Source organism: Lolium perenne, chromosome 7 (assembly GCF_019359855.2).
Source record: "Lolium perenne isolate Kyuss_39 chromosome 7, Kyuss_2.0, whole genome shotgun sequence".
NCBI classification, from domain to species: domain Eukaryota; kingdom Viridiplantae; phylum Streptophyta; class Magnoliopsida; order Poales; family Poaceae; genus Lolium; species Lolium perenne.
The window spans coordinates 134,321,471-134,333,934 of record NC_067250.2 but is presented as its reverse complement, the minus strand read 5'-3'; the positions used below and the strand labels follow the sequence as shown (position 1 = coordinate 134,333,934).

Below are 12,464 nucleotides of genomic sequence, written 5' to 3'. Positions count from 1 at the left end.
CCCACTCTTTCGCCATGCTCTTGACCTGCTCGAGTGTGGCAGTAATTTCGTGATCCTGTCTGTCGAATTGGTCCGCCAAACCTGCAGCTTGTTCCCTTTCTTCCCTTAATGCGGCTTCGGTATCGGCGAGCTTCTTGGCAGTGGCCAGCATTTCCTGTCTAGTGGCCTCTAGAGCCTCCAGATCTGCGGCGTCGCCCGGGGTTATAGGTTTGTTAAGAACTGCTCGCGCAACCATCTCTTCAGCCGACAGGAGTTCCTCCGAGGAAGAATCCCTGCGGGGTCGCTCCCGTGACATTGGAGATCCTTGGCGGGATAGCTGAGGGTCGGATTGGCTGGTTGGCTCTTCAGATCCGGTTTGTCCCAGCGTTGCTACCGTTGCGAGAACACCTTAGGCTGGGCGGAGTCGACTTCAGGCTGATCACCGAAACCGTACTCCCCTAGCTTGCGGTTAAACTAGTCAGTATCCATGGAGGGGGTATCTCCGGAAATTGGGCTCAGGTTGCCCAAAATCGACTCTTCAACCAGAGTTTCGCTTTCTCCGACAGGCTTAGCCTGATCCGGATCTGCGTCGTTTTCCGGTGCCTCTTCCTGCTCAGGACCAGCTCCGTCTTCTTGAGGGGCGGTTCCGGCGGTATGGGCCAAGAAGTATACGAAGTGGCACCTCTGCTTTTCTAACACCTGGGAGACCCAGGCGGATCTGCATTGGTCTTCCACCGTTGTTTCCTGCTCGGGCGGATTGGGTGGGCTTTGAAAATTCCAGATCCGAGGCGGAATCTTCCTTGGGAAGCTCCTGCATCTCAGATCGGATCTTCGCGACAGCGTCCAGCTCTGCGGCGGTCGCGTCTGCGTTACTTACCAGTGGGTTTCCGTCGGAATCGACGGTTTCCCCGATGAAGATGTGTATGCCGCCAATTGGGACGATGGAGAGCTTGACGGGGTTTGTCCTAGCCGGAATCCAACACTCATCCGGAGGGACGATCGGCAGATTTCCGGCGTAAAGGACGCGCCCCACAGCGATGGTGTCGTCGTAGCTTCCCATGGCGGAACCCTCCCGGTTCCGGCCTCCAGACGCCACAGGCCCCACGGTGGGCGCCAACTGTCGTTGCCTATTCGACGTTACCTCGGAGGAGGGATCCTCACGAGGGGGAGAAGAAGTAGGGGCCATATGGCGGAGTGCACACGGGACGGTGGTACGCGATTTACCCAGCTTCGGAACACCTGCACGATGACAGGGCCTACTGCTGCTTGTCTGGAATTATCTGGGCGCTTTCGCGATGTTACAATGAGTTGTTGTTCTGCCTCTAGGGCTCCCAGGATCCGGCTTATAAAGGCGCACGGATCTAGGGTTTACATGGAGAGACCTAGCCGGATTACAGATAGCCTAACTACGGTACAATGTCTTGCCGTGTACGTCAAGGATCCGCCTTCCATATACGTCGTACTGGATCCGGGTTCCTCACGGGCCTCTGCGGATCCGGGTTCCTCCTAATGTCGGTACGGATCCGGCTTACTGATCCTGGGCTGGACTTCTTCCTTCACGATCAACAGCAACTGGGCCGCCCGATGGGCCACATGCCTCATCACCATCTATGGGCCACCCGGGCTTGCCGGATCTAGGCACTGTCGATGGTACACCCATGAAGTATACCCACAACACCAAGAGAGGAGCATGGACAGTGGTGTGCAGAGATGACGCTGGCCGTTTTGAAGGCTCCAGTGCGGTGGTCATGGACAGCATATCTGATCCTCCAACACTTGAAGCGTTGGCATGTCGGGAAGCCCTGTCCCTTGCTCAAGATATTGGTGGCCGACGAGTACATGTTAGTTCGGACTGTGCTCGAGTGATCTATGCAATCAAGGAAGGATCCAGAAGTCATTACAGCTCGATGATTCGAGAGATTCAAGCCATGATGTAATATTTTTTACACATGAAAAAAGGGACTGTAACGTAGATGCTCATAACCTGGCCAAATTCTCTTCCAATTTGGAACCAGGTCGTTACCTTTGGTTAGACAAGCCTTGTGATCCACATGTTGTACCGGTTATTATTGAAAGCTAATGAAATGTGTGGTTCCCCTTAAAAAAAAAAACAACGACCTGGGCGCATCTGCCTAGTCGCATCGCTAACAGGTTGTTTTTATTTCAAACATAAATTTCGAATTTCATTCAGACTTCATTACATTTTACAGAAATGTATGAAATTCAATTAAATTTAAAATAAAACATAAATCTACTCGTCGGCTGTCGTTATGGTGGGCCACTCGTGGGTGCTGGTGTTCGTCTCTTCCTCATGCACCGCCTCTCGTCCCGCGCCGTCGTTGTCGTGCATGAGGTCAACGAGGTTGCCAATGTCCGCATCCGACCAGAGGAGGCCGACGGACAATGGGGCCGCCCATCTAATGTGGTCGTTCACTGACTTCACTAGAGCCCACGACATCCCTAGCATGTCACCGGGGTCCTCGACCGAGCACATCGAGGCCACCAGCTGTGCGTACTCCTACTCCATGGAGGGGGCGCGGACGAGGCATGGCTTCTTCTCTAGGGCCTCCTTCGAACAACGAAAGAAAATGTGTGGCCGTGAGGCAGCGATGACTCTCGCGGCTCGCGAATGACGATGCCGCCCATGCAGCGACGGCTCCTTGGAGGTGATGGCACATTGTCAACACCCGGATTTTTAAGTCCGAATGCCTATTATGTCATACATCGCAATCCCAGGAATATTGTTGTTGCGAGGCATAATAGTTAAGTATCACAGTCATCATTCATTACAAACCATAAGTCTTACAACTTGGAATCACATGATCCATATTACACGAATAGTTGATCTATTGATCAACGAACAAACAACAAATTCATAGTTCAACATAGCGGAAGCGTAAGATACAAGGACTCTCTAGTCCACAGGCCAACGCTTGACGTCGGAAGGCGCTTAGTTGTCGTAGGCGTCCTGCTGGTCATCTCCTTGGTCGTCTTCATACTCTGGCCATTTGAATAGCCAGGGACAAAGCCGTGAGTACATTGAGTACTCGCAAACTAATACTAATGTAAGTGCTAGGCATTCTAGTATGGTTTGCTAAGCTCTAGTTTTATTTGCATAAAGCTAGTTTTAGTTCACAAAGTTTGAGGAAAAGCTTATTCAAGTGCTAACTAACTCAAGTGGGAACATTAGTGTCATTCCCACCATTCAAGTGGTGATTTCAATTCAATCCACCACAAGTCATTTCACCATCATCCTTTTCAACATCATTTTCAAAGATATGACATCGGAAACTGTATGGCCTTTCCAACCGTCCGTAACCGTGAACGCGGCTATTCGAATAGGTTTACACTCTGCAGAGGTTGCACACTTGTGCCACAACATTTGATTTCATCCGTCGGGATTTCCCCGAATCATCGTAACACAGTACGCGGATCATCAACCATAACCTTTCACTTACGAATCCTAGTATGAGCACCTCTCCCCATGAGCTTGGCCTCCCAGTGAAGACAGACAGTCGGCACAGAGCGCACAGGGCTTGGGCCGGACATTCACCTCCTTTCGCATCATATCTTATCGTTTCTTTTGTTGTAGAGGCAGCTTTCGGCATAACCCCGATGACGCTTGTTTAGAGGGAACCCATACTAAGACGCATAAACTTCCAGTTAAGCCCTACCCATAATCAGGTATTGTGGGGGTACTTAAGAATTGGAAAGGTATCGCATTCAAACCAACATCATTGTTTATCAAAAATCACCATCTTCTCTTGGTCATATTCACCTTCAAAAATCATTCAATGGAATGCATCTTCATTCCAAGGTTTCAAATTCCTTTCAAACTCACATTGCTCCCATCTAGAGTAGTCAAGTTTTAATTCATTAGCACTAGCTCTAATTCATGAGGGGTGCTAACTTGCTTTGCTTGGAGAAGACTAACTCACTACTCTAGTAATCAACTTGTACTTTGACCAAAGTTAACTATAAAAGTAACTCATTTAGAAAACAAGTAAAAACTTGTAAAGTAAAAACTTGGGATGGGTTCATATAAGAAAAGATAAGAAACATGGTGCCTTGCCCCAAAGGGGCTTTGCACTTTGCACGAATATTAGCTTGCCTTGGTAGTTCTCAAACTGTTCCTCCTCCTCCTCTTGGTAGCAACCTTCTTCTTCGGCGTACTCTCCGGTGCTACCGTCTAAATTTGAATACGAGTATAATTACTCACTAATTCAATGGCTATTCCATACATCACATATAACACACAAACTACTCTATGCACACCAAATAAATAAACTAGGGTGCATGGGTTGTGGGGTTTAAATAGAATTCACTTCTTTGTATTCCATATGTAAATGATAGTTTCCATAGGGTTCTTGAGAAATAATTTCCTCTCATTGAACTCTTCTTAAGATTTAATTTCTCAAATAATCATGGATGAACTCATATTGACCTAAGTCAAATGTTCATCATCATCATTTGGGAAAATGATTTAAATGAGGTGGATCACCTCATACAATTTAAATAACACTACCTTTGATTTAAATCTCAAGTAATTCATATAAGAGAGTTTGGGACCAGGGGTCCAAACATCCCATGAATCCAGGTGAGACAAGTTTAAATGAAGTGTAAGACTTCACACAATTTAACTTTAATAGTTTTGGACAATATCAACTAGTTAAACTAGTCAAAATATCCATTCATTAAACCATGGTATGATCATGCCAAGTGACCACACCATTTTATTGCATAAACAATTAGTGTAAGTCAAATGTGAGCTATTAGAGTTGGAATTAACTTAATATCTATTTTGGTTGATTTTTAAGAATTATTTGAATAGGGAAAAGTCCCTGTCTTGTTATTTTTATCATATTTATTCTACCAAGAATCTGACCATGGGGCCAGTGGCATGTTGTAGAGAATTTCAGTGGCTTTCTAACAACATAAAATTCACTAAATTTGGTTTAGCCAATTTGAAAATATTGAATTTCAAAGTTTGGGCAGTATTGAAATGGATTTGTAATAATTAAACTGGTTTTGAATTTAACAGGCCGGCGGGAAAACTAGTTGGGCTAAACAATTTGAAAACGGCCCAAACCAACCCAGTCCAGCCCAGCCACGGTCCACAGACGCGCGGGCTGCCTGACAGGGTGGGGGCCAGGCGTCAGTGGCTCATAACGCCCGAAGCGGTATGTTTCAATGTGGGGCGTAGGATTAGAATCCGATCGAACGGCTCCAGTTCATCGTCCCGCCGGCGAGAGGGGAGTTCACCGGCGGCTCTGGTAGGGGGTGGGAGAGCTTACGGCGGCTCCAGCAAGGTATGGCAGTGTGCGCGAGGTAGATGTGGACGACGGCGAAGCAGCTGGTAGCAGTGGCGGAGCTCGAGGTGGCCTGGATCAATGGCGATTTCTCCAGGGCTTCCGCGGCTCCGAGCTTGCGATTGGCCTTGCTCCGGCGACGATCGCGGTGGCTAATGGTGCGAGGAGAAGTGGTGAAGGGTGGGGAGTGAGACGGTGTGCTCCGTTGCTTCCAGGGAACGTGGTATTTATAGAAGCGAGTGAGGGTTGCGGGGCAGTGGCAAGGTCGACCATGGCGCGGCTTCTCCGGCGGCTGGTCGAGCTAGGCGTGGTAATGGCGATGCTCTACGTGTCCAGGCGAGGCGAACGGTGGCGACAGCTTGGTCGGGGAGGGCCTGGTTGGGTCGCATTGCTTCCGGGCATGTCGCGGCGGTGGCGGGATCTTCTTCCCCGTCTACGGCGGCGGCGGTCCAGGGTCGGGTCGTGGCCATGTCTGGCGGGGCTGAGGTGTCACGGCGGTGCTCAACCTGTCGAGGGAGGGACCAGTGCGTGCTCGAGGTAGTGGCGCGACGCGTGTCCAGGGCGCGCTCTCGTGCGACGTCCACGGCATGCAGGGCGAGTTTGGGCGCGCTGTCTCCGGCGTGTGTCGTCGTCGAGCTCGACAACGGCGATGCTAGGGTGGCGTAGGGGTCTCGTTGGCGCATGGTGGCGAGGGCCGGGCAGAGAAGCAATGGAGAGAGGGGGAGGTGGTCGGGCTCGGGACATGGCCGGCATGGCCATGCCCTAGTTGCTCTCCTCCTCTCCTTAGCCTTACTATACACCAATTAGGGTTTAAGGGGACCAGGGAACCAAATGGGGTAGGTTAGGGTAGATGGGGTTGAGTAGATTCACTATTTGCAAATAGTGCAAATAGTGCCATATTTGGAAAATGGCAAATTTGTCCAAATTTGAATTAATTCAAAAGGTGAACCTTTTTGGAATGTGAGTGTTGGTATTAGTTGTAAATGACCAGAGGTGATTTGAGGTGGTGGTGGAAAAAGTAGAATTCAAGAATTGCAAAAATTGACAAGTGTGAGATTGTTCCACTTGTTAAAATGTTGCAACTTTGGATGAGCATAGCTATTGATCAAAGATGAATTTGGCAGGGTGATCTTCATCAAAGTTGTTCACCTTGATGTTGACTTTGAAATGGTGCAAAGAGTTAGCAAGAATTTGTTTGGGAAAATTGAATTGCAGGGGCTCAAAGTGGTGATCAGACTATAAATTTCAGTTTTTGACCATTATCATATGTGAGTGGGAATTGTGTTTGAATTTCATTTGAATTGTGAAACTTTGGTTCCAAAGGTTGTAATAAGTGTTTAAAAACATTATTCAACTAATGGTGAAGACCAAATAGGTCTAGGGTCAAAATTTATAAAAATGCCATAGGGCATATGTGGGGGTTTTTAGGGTTTTGCATTTTACGGAATTTCTTCCTCTTTGATTTATTTGGTTGGTGATCTTCATATGATCACACTAGGGTTTTAGAGTATAGCAAATACAAGTAAAAGCAATCATCATGGCATATCACTCAAATGCACAAGTCCTATGCATGGTACTATATGCAAATGGAAAAGTTTTTGTTGGTTTGAAAATTTGCTTTCTGGAATTCTCTAACTTTCTTTTTATTGAAGTTTGGGGTGTTACACACATCCACCTCGTTCAACTCATGTTTAGGACGATGATGGCATGTGGGGTGTGCGGCCTAGACAACATTGACCGAGGCGTCGACGACGAAGAGGATGATGTCGACAATACAGACGTCTGCAAGTCTCACCGATGTAGGAGATATGCTCCATTACAACATCAAGGGTGCGCCCCGCGCCCCCACCACTCCACCACTCTTGGCCTTCTTGATTATTGTTTCGTTGCCCAACATGCATCATCGTGGTGGGCGAGCTCCAACTCCCACCGCTGGCATAAGAGCGTGATCTAGTTCTAGAGGTTGTTGATGCTCAGAGGTTGCTCCTCCATGAGTGTCCGCTGTGGGTGTGGACCTCCTCCAGCCACCATGTCTTCCCCGTCTGCAACACCGGCGGTATGCCCATTTCGCCGGCATTGATCCTCATGTCGGGAGGCGCGGGATACCCGCTGTGGTACAACGCACACGCCTTGGCGAGCACCAGTTCCTCGGGCCAATGCCGTTTGTGGTCGTGCCTCCGCAACGATGGTGATGCACCATAGTGGATCAGCGATGGAAATCTTCAACATGTATTTTTGTGCACGATGGAGGTTCTAGGCGATGGATGCGGTGGAGTGTGGCGGCATGGCTATTTAGAGGCAAGGAAGGCGAGAGGCCATTGCACGCACCAACGCGCTAGCATGTGGAATCCCATGTGTCGCAGCGTGGGGGAGGCACAAAGAATAATGAGATGTGACACATGCTGCTGCCACCGTCTGACCAGCGGGTGTCTCTATGACAAGGCTAGCCCGCCGGTCATCTGCGTACAAAGTGTCGTGGACCACTTTTGTCAGGTGCCTCCAGGCTACCCTATGGATCGGGATCGGTTTGCGGCGCCTGGTAGTTTGTTGGGCCATGTCTAACCTAACCCGCATTTTGGAGCCGTGACTAGACTCGATCATTTTCTGTCCGGCGGCCCAGTTACCATTTGGTAGGGTTATTGGGGCTGGCGATTGGAGATGGTCTCCTTTTCGGGCTTTCTCCGGCCCGCCGCTTGTTTTGTCCGTATGTGCACGGTGTGCCGCTGCTTCGTCGGCTGGTGTCACAAAGGAGAGGGCTGCCGCTGCGCCTTTGTGGTCGTTGGTGTGTGTAGGCACGTAGACCAGATTCAACGTTGGCGAGGGGATGAGGAGAGGAGACTCAGGCGGAACCAGACGAGAAATAGTTTGTTGGGGCCGCATCGTCACCACTGTCTTCACTCAGCCTTGGCCGCTACCTCCCGGGGCGGTCAAACCTGCGCAGGGGAGCACGCCGCACGGCCGGTGGTGCTCGGCGCTTATATATACCCCGGCCCGGGGACGCACCGCCGACCCCGCATTACCTCATCCTTGGATCCTTGTCTCGCTCCACTCCGTCTCCATCCGCTCTCACTGCTCTCACTACCACCGCCCGGGAAAAGCGGCCGGACTGAACCCAGCCTGGCCGTGATCCGAATCCGCCGGGAGTATGGGGAGGCCGCCGTGCTGCGACCAGGCCGGGGTGAAGAAGGGGCCCTGGACGCCGGAGGAGGACCTCGTGCTCGTCTCCTACATCCAGGACCACGGCCCGGGCAACTGGCGCGCCGTGCCCACCACCACCGGTGCGTTCTTGACTTCCTCGGTCCCCGTCTCGTTTCGCGCGCGTTTATTCTTCTCTGATCGATCGGCCCCTTCTTCTGCAGGGCTCATGCGGTGCAGCAAGAGCTGCCGCCTCCGCTGGACCAACTACCTCCGCCCCGGGATCAAGCGCGGCAACTTCACCGACCAGGAGGAGAAGCTCATCGTCCACCTCCAGGCACTCCTCGGCAACAGGTAACACATCTCATCTCGCTCGCTTGGCTGGTTCTTCTGCCGAGAATTTAGTTCACGTGGTGTACTTGCCCGTGCGGCACCCCTCCAGATTTGTTTCATGAACTTGGTAATGCATACAGTACAGTAATTGTTAAGTAAGTGTGTGCTCGTCGGCTCTGCAATTCTTTCTTTGCCTAGGTGGGCGGCGATCGCGACCTACCTGCCGGAGCGGACGGACAACGACATCAAGAACTACTGGAACACGCACCTCAAGCGGAAGCTCAAGAAGGTGGCCGCCGCCGGCGAGGGCGGGCCGGACGCCGCCGCGGCCGCGCCCAAGGGGCAGTGGGAGCGCCGCCTGCAGACGGACATCCACACCGCGCGGCAGGCGCTCCGCGATGCGCTCTCGCTGGACACATCCACACCGACAGGGCCGCAGCCGCTGGCGGCGCTGGCGGCGCCGCCGCTGAAGGCGACGTACGCGTCCAGCGCCGACAACATCGCGCGGCTGCTGGAGGGCTGGATGCGGCCCGGGGACGGCGGGTGCAAGGCTTCGTCCTCCGGGTCTCCGTCGGCAGGGTCCGTGTCCGGCGACGGCGCGTCGGCCAGCCACTGCGGCATGGCGGCGGCGACGCCCGACGGCTCCACGGTGACCAGCAGGACGGAGGACGGCCGCGCGCCCGCCGCGGCGCCGGCCCTCTCCGTGCTGGACTGGAACTGGCTGCTCGATGACGGCATGGGACATGGCGGTGTGGGGCTCGTGGACGTGCCACTCAGGGACCCCAATCAGCTCTTCTGAAGAAACAACGCAATCATGCAATAGATCGGGATCCTAGCTTGGTAATCCAGATCATCAGAACCTCGAGTCGATCTAGTTTGGTTTATCTAGCTTCTGCTTCGTTTTGTTTTAGGGTTTGGAATACTAATCATATATATATGTCTATACTAATCCATGGTGGTGACTGGATGAAAGGTAACGATTCAGTCCTGAAATGGATGGAGGTGGCAAACGAAACAATTCAACATCTTTCAATAACGAAGAATCTTAATACTATTATAAGTTCTATATATGCTATATATCATTGTTCTCTGTTTTTTAATTTGCATCAAGGTTACGGAAGATCTTGTAGTACTACTTCCTAGCTTGGTATTGACTATTGATCCATCTTAATTTGCAACGCATGTACAAAGCTTTATATCACGTCCCACACAAATGTATCTTCTGTACTTGCAGTATATCTTTGGATAGTACTAATAGGAGAATCTCAGCAATGGATGATCTCAGATATTGGATAGTACGAAGGAGAAAATCAGCAATGGATTATCCTAGACATTGGATTCCGTGAACTATTTGTCATGAGGAAAATAGTTGTGTGATGTATATTGATGCTACTAGGCACATGAGTAGAACAATAAACCTTGGAATCGAAAGGTTTTAGACTTAGCAGAACTAAAACTGAGTTCATTATGTGCGGTTTTAGTACTACTAGGTATGAGGAGGAGGAAGTTAGCCTGGATGGATGGGCAGGTGGTGCCTCAGAAGGATACCTTTCGATATTTGGGGTCAATCCTGCACAAGGATGGGGATATTGATGAAGATGTGAACCACCGGATCAAAGCCGGATGGATGAAGTGGCGCCAAGCTTCTGGCATTTTTTGTGATAAGAAAGTGCCACAAAAGTTAAAAGCAAGTTCTATAGGACGACGATTTGAGCCACAATGTTGTATGGCGCTGAGTGTTGACCGACTAAAAGGCGGCATGTTCAACAGTTAGGTGTGGCGGAGATGCGCATGTTGAGATGGATGTGTGGCCACACGAGGAAGGACCGAGTCCGAAATGATGATATACAAGATAGAGTTGAGGTAGCACCGATTGCAGAGAAGCTTGTCCAACATTGTCTAAGATTGTTTGGCCATATTCAGCGCAAGCCTCCAGAACCTCTAGTGCATAGTGGACGGCTAAAGCGTGCTGATAATATCAAGAGAGACGGGGTAGACCATACTTGACATGGGAGGAGTCCGTAAAGAGAGATCTTAAGGACTGGAGTATCACCAAAGAACTAGCCATGGAAAGAGCCGCCTGAAAGCTTGCTATCCATGTGCCAGAACCATGAGTTAGTTACGAGATCTTATGAGTTTTTACCTCTAGCCTACCCAACTTGTTTGGGAATAAAGGTTTTGTTGTTGTCGTATGTATATTGACTTAACAAAAAGCAAGAAACATGTCAGATGGCTACATCAAGGAATACGCCAACGATATCACAACAAAAACTGCAATACTAACAATCGAATGTTGTCCCAACAAATGATGAACACTTCATAACAACAGCGTCAGAACCAGCTTTGCCAGTTGGATGAAGCAATTGGAGATAATAGGTTTTCACCCTAGAATTTATCATAACTCGAAGATACTGCATTCAGGAATTAAAGATGAGTATTTTAATGATTCGTGTTAGGATCTGTAATAGCTAGATGCGGTCAACTACTCCATCTATCAACAAATAAGTGTATCTCTAACCTTTTTTTTCCTATAGCAAACTTAATAAAATTTGACCAACTTATTGGGAATCATAGCAACATTGATGATACTAAAATTAGTATCGATTTGATGTCATATATGTTGCTACATTTATCAACAAAATTGGTCAAAACTTGAAAAGTCTGACTTAAACTAAACCTAGATGTACATTTATTTGTGGACGGAGGGAACCTTTTGTCCCTACTAGTATTTCTTCTAAATACTTAGTTATCGATTGATTTCACATCCATCAAGTTTGTCTATAAGCATGTCGATAAAGCCCATTATTCAAAAAGATTGAGTTAATTCGTAAATATATCGATATGATCAAGAAGCGCGACATGCGACCATGATATTTTCTTGCAAAATTGCAATACCCTGTTCTTGATCTTCCTTGTTTTTGCCTTCCAGAAGAGGGTTTTACTAGTAAGTTTGGCTGCACAATTTAATTAGATGACCTGGAAAAGAGCAGTGTTGCCTTCCCATTTTCATTTTTAGAGTTGGTTCACTTTATCTTGTTGGCAGAGACTTTCATGTGCCTTGATATTGTATCAACATGCAAACAAGCCAGCTTATTAGAGGCCAGCCAGACACATGTTTCTCCTTCGAGAAGAAAATGATGGCACGACAAAATCTATTAAAGTCGGCTTAAATCGTCTGGAGATATATGCATCAGGCCATCAGCATATGGGTGTAGAAAGGGATTCGAGTGCCCTTGTGTTTCACTGATGGCAGGAGCTAGCCTACCATATACACCTTGGCGTTTCAAGCTCCTTCTAGTTGCAATGACTACTAATTAATCGGACACCTAACCTAATACTCCTATGGTGATGGCGAGCATTTGAGGGCCAGGCACGACCATGGAATCTGACATCTCATTTATAGGCGGCATTGCCTTCCGCACTTAAATTTTGATGTTACTTGATCGATATAGGAGCACATCCTCCCTCCTGTGTTTGCTTCAATTTCTAAACTAAACCTGCTAGCTAGACACGAATTACCCCCAAAAGGAAGCCTGAAGAAGATACTGTAAATGTTTGCTGCTCCTTCAGCGCCATGGTGCGAGACAGTAGTGCTGGAACTGGCAGTCCCATGGATAAACGTCAAGCTGGGTGAGGTGAGATTAAAGAGCAAGCAACAAGCAGCTGTGTCACCATGCCCTTGGAAATATGCAGGCAAGCCTTGAATGC

General features: G+C 49.1%; 1 protein-coding gene across 1 annotated transcript; it reads left to right on the top strand.

Moving 5' to 3' along the window:
* Positions 1-8,092: 8,092 nt before the first annotated feature.
* LOC127301686 (myb-related protein 306-like) lies at positions 8,093-9,833 on the top strand. Its single transcript, XM_051331956.2, has 3 exons — positions 8,093-8,566; positions 8,648-8,777; positions 8,955-9,833. The coding sequence occupies exons 1-3, from the start codon at positions 8,434-8,436 to the stop codon at positions 9,553-9,555; spliced, it is 864 nt and encodes a 287-aa protein (XP_051187916.1). The 5' UTR covers positions 8,093-8,433; the 3' UTR covers positions 9,556-9,833.
* Positions 9,834-12,464: the final 2,631 nt, after the last annotated feature.